General features: G+C 61.1%; 1 protein-coding gene across 1 annotated transcript in view; it reads left to right on the top strand.

The window, feature by feature from the left end:
• SOGA1 (suppressor of glucose, autophagy associated 1) overlaps nt 1-3,088 on the top strand; it is a gene marked incomplete at its 3' end in the record, with an annotated part of 15,777 nt that extends 12,689 nt beyond the window's left edge. Inside the window, 5 exon segments of the mRNA XM_009707636.1 lie at nt 224-463; nt 644-709; nt 1,107-1,177; nt 1,425-2,850; nt 2,947-3,088. Of these exon segments, the coding sequence (XP_009705938.1) occupies nt 224-463; nt 644-709; nt 1,107-1,177; nt 1,425-2,850; nt 2,947-3,088 (1,945 nt within the window).
• Between the last annotated feature and the right edge of the window lie 103 nt (nt 3,089-3,191).

Here is a 3,191-nt window from a genome sequence, read left to right as displayed (position 1 = left end):
AAAAAAGCCAGGGCCAGCTGTGGCTTGACTGTGCCCATGGGTGAGCCGTGCTGTGCAACACAGCCTTGGGGACATGCTTATGGCCCAACCTGGGCAGCGTGGGACCTGCACTAGGAACTGGGATGCCCGCAGCCTTGCCCTTTTGCTGGGGATGTCCAGCACCACGCTGGAGCCATGGGTCCCCCTCACAGCCACCAACATGTCCCCGCAGCTGGAGTCGAAGGCAGGCAAAGGGATCACGGAGCGTGCGCTGCCAGACTGGAAGGTGGCGTTGAAGAGGGAGCGTGAGGAGCACCAGCATCTCCTAGCAGAGTCCTACAGCGCCGTCATGGACCTCACCAAGCAGCTGCAGATCAGCGAGAAGAACTGGAACCAGGAGAAAGTGGAGCTGCTGGCCCGCTTTAAGGAGGAGCAGCAGCAGGCAGAGCAGCAAGCGAAGGACCTGCAGAACAAAATCAACCAGGTATGGTGTTCCCCCATCATGAACGTGTCCTCCAGCCTCTGCCACTTGCCGCCAGTGCGCACACTGAGAGCGTGCAAATGCTCTTGGAGCACGTGCTGAGGGCAAGCGGCAAATGCTTTTGCTTGCCCAGAGGGGCACGTGTTGCACACATTGAGTGACCAACACGTTCTCCAGTTGCAGAAAGGAGCCAACCCATGGGCATTGAAGCACTCTGAAATGGAGAAGCACGGCAGCAACTGGAAAGAGGTGGGCAGGAGAAGGCGGAGGGCTCTCAGGGTGCTTGTTGGGCTCAGGTCTATGCTAGGGGTTAGATGGGAGGTCGTGTGAACCCCAAATAACACGCCTTTGAACAGCAAATGAGGCTGCAAGAGGGAGCACCCGGGACTGAGGAGGATGAGAGGGTGGAGAGCATGACTGAACCTCAAGGGCTTCTGTGGGGTTATAAAAAGTTGATTGAAAATGGGTGTGGGCACAGTGAGCCCCATGTAGCCCTGGGAATGGGATGCCAGGCCCTGGGATGCCTGGGTGCATGGGGGAAGGTGGTAGTGCTGGAGAGGAGCAGGGTGCAGCCCCTGCTCCAGCCTGTCCGTGTACTTTGGTCCTGTGCTTGCTGACACCAGAGCTTTCTTCTGTGTCCTCCCAGGCTCTCAATGAAAAAATCACAGACAAAGAGACAATCTCTGAAGCAGAAGCCAAGGGAACCAATCTCAAAAGGTGAGTGCGCTGGTGACTGCACGGTCCCCGGGCATGGAGGAGGCTGCGTGGGGTTGTCCCTGGGTTTGGCAGCCCTGACAGCTGGGGGGAGATGCAGCCATGGTCCAGATTGTCCTGGAGGCCAAGGGCTCCCATGAGGAGCAAGACTGGGTGCCTAAGAGGGTCCCGTTGGGAGCGGGGTGCCACCAGCTGCCCCCCAACCCACTGCCCTGTCCCCTTGTGAGCTCCGTCCTCTCTCCTCCCACAGGACCAAGTCTGTTTCCTCCATGTCAGAGTTTGAAAGCTTGCTCGACTGTTCTCCCTACCTCCCTGGAAAGACTTCGCCGGGCCTGGGTGACCATTCCCGGGGCAAAAATCCCAGCGGGATCCGGGACAGCACCGGCGTTCCTCCTTCAAACTGTACATATGTGAATATTGAGCAACCTGCCCCCGACAGCCTAGCCAAGGAGAAGCTGGGCATCTCCTCCTGGGACTACTCACAGGCAAGCAGCTTCTCCGGACACGACCCAACCCAGAAGCAAATGCAGAGGAGCTACACGGCGCCCGACAAGACGGGGATCCGCATCTACTACAGCCCACCGGTGGTGCGGCGACTGGAGGCACCTCTGGTGCACAACAAGGAGGGGAAGATCATGATCGAACCCGGTTTCTTGTTCACCATGGCCAAGCCGAAGGAGCCAGAGGAGTCAGCCAACACTGAGAGCACCTACAGCCAGTGGCTGTGCAACTTCTCCAAGCAGCAGCGGGAGCTGCTGGATGGCAGCACGGTAGAGAGCACGGTGCCACCGGTGCCCCGCTTCCCCCCATCTCTGCACGACCTGGAGATCTCCGGCAACATGAGCGACGACATGAAGGAGATCACCAACTGCGTGCGGCAGGCCATCCGCTCCAGCTCGCTGGAGAGGAAGGGGAAAAGCACCTCCAGCCAGACAGTGGGGTTGGCCCACGTGGGGACACAGACCATCCAGACGGTGAGCGTCGGCCTGCAGACCGACCTGCCGCGCAGCAGCGGTGTGCACGGCAAGAGCTGGTCCCCACGCAGCTCCTCCCTTGTGTCCGTGCGCAGCAAGCAGATCTCCTCCTCCCTGGATAAGGTCCACTCCAGGATCGAGCGGCCGTGCTGCTCCCCAAAATATGGCTCTCCAAAGCTCCAGAGGAGGTCTTCCTCCAAGCTGGATGCCTCCAAGGACAGGAGCCTCTGGAATCTGCACCAGAGCAAGCAGAATGGCTCTGCCTGGGCCCGCTCCACCACGACCCGTGACAGCCCTGTTCTCAGCAACATCAACGATGGCTTGTCCAGCTTGTTCAGCGTGGTGGAGCACACGGGCAGCACCGAGTCCATCTGGAAGCCGGGCTGCTCCGAGAGCGGCCGGGCCAAGCCCGAAGCACCCAAGTATGGCCTGGTACAGGAGTTCTTCAGGAACGTCTGCGGGCGGGCACAGAGCCCCACAGCCCCCCCGGAGAAGAAAGAGGCCACTGGGGAGGAGGGCAGCAAAAGAACCGAGCACCCCAGCCCAGCCACCCACCACCCAGCTGAAAACATCTCCCGCATCTTGAACAAGAAAGTCCTCAAGCAGAGCAGTTGCGAGGACCCCAAACCCTCGTCCCCTGGCCAGGGGAGTAAAGACACAGCCCTGCGGGACCCCGACCTCATCTCGGCCATAGCCAACGAGGTAATGAGGCAGGGTGCCCCCCCAGGGTGTCCCACCGTGGCAGGGGACGAGGTGCCTGACCCCTCTAACCCCCTTATGCCCTGTCTATCTTTGCAGGACATGGCGTGTGACTGCAGCTCCCAGTCCCTCACCTCCTGTTTCGCCCGGCCGTCCCGCTCCGCCCTCCGCCATTCCCCCTCCAAGTGCAAACTGCACCCCGCAGACCCCTCCAGGGCGGAGGAGAAGCCGGGGGCTTCGAGTGAGTGAGGACGGGGGGCCGGGGGACGCAGCGTGCCTGCTTTCCACTCGCCTGCCGGAAAAGCGCCCGCGCTGACGCCCCATGGGGGCCCCTCTCGGAGGTG

Source organism: Cariama cristata, unplaced genomic scaffold, assembly GCF_000690535.1.
Source record: "Cariama cristata isolate BGI_N322 unplaced genomic scaffold, ASM69053v1 scaffold26259, whole genome shotgun sequence".
Lineage (NCBI taxonomy): Eukaryota > Metazoa > Chordata > Aves > Cariamiformes > Cariamidae > Cariama > Cariama cristata.
The sequence above is the reverse complement of the archived record's forward strand: the minus strand, read 5'-3'. Positions and strand labels throughout refer to the sequence as shown.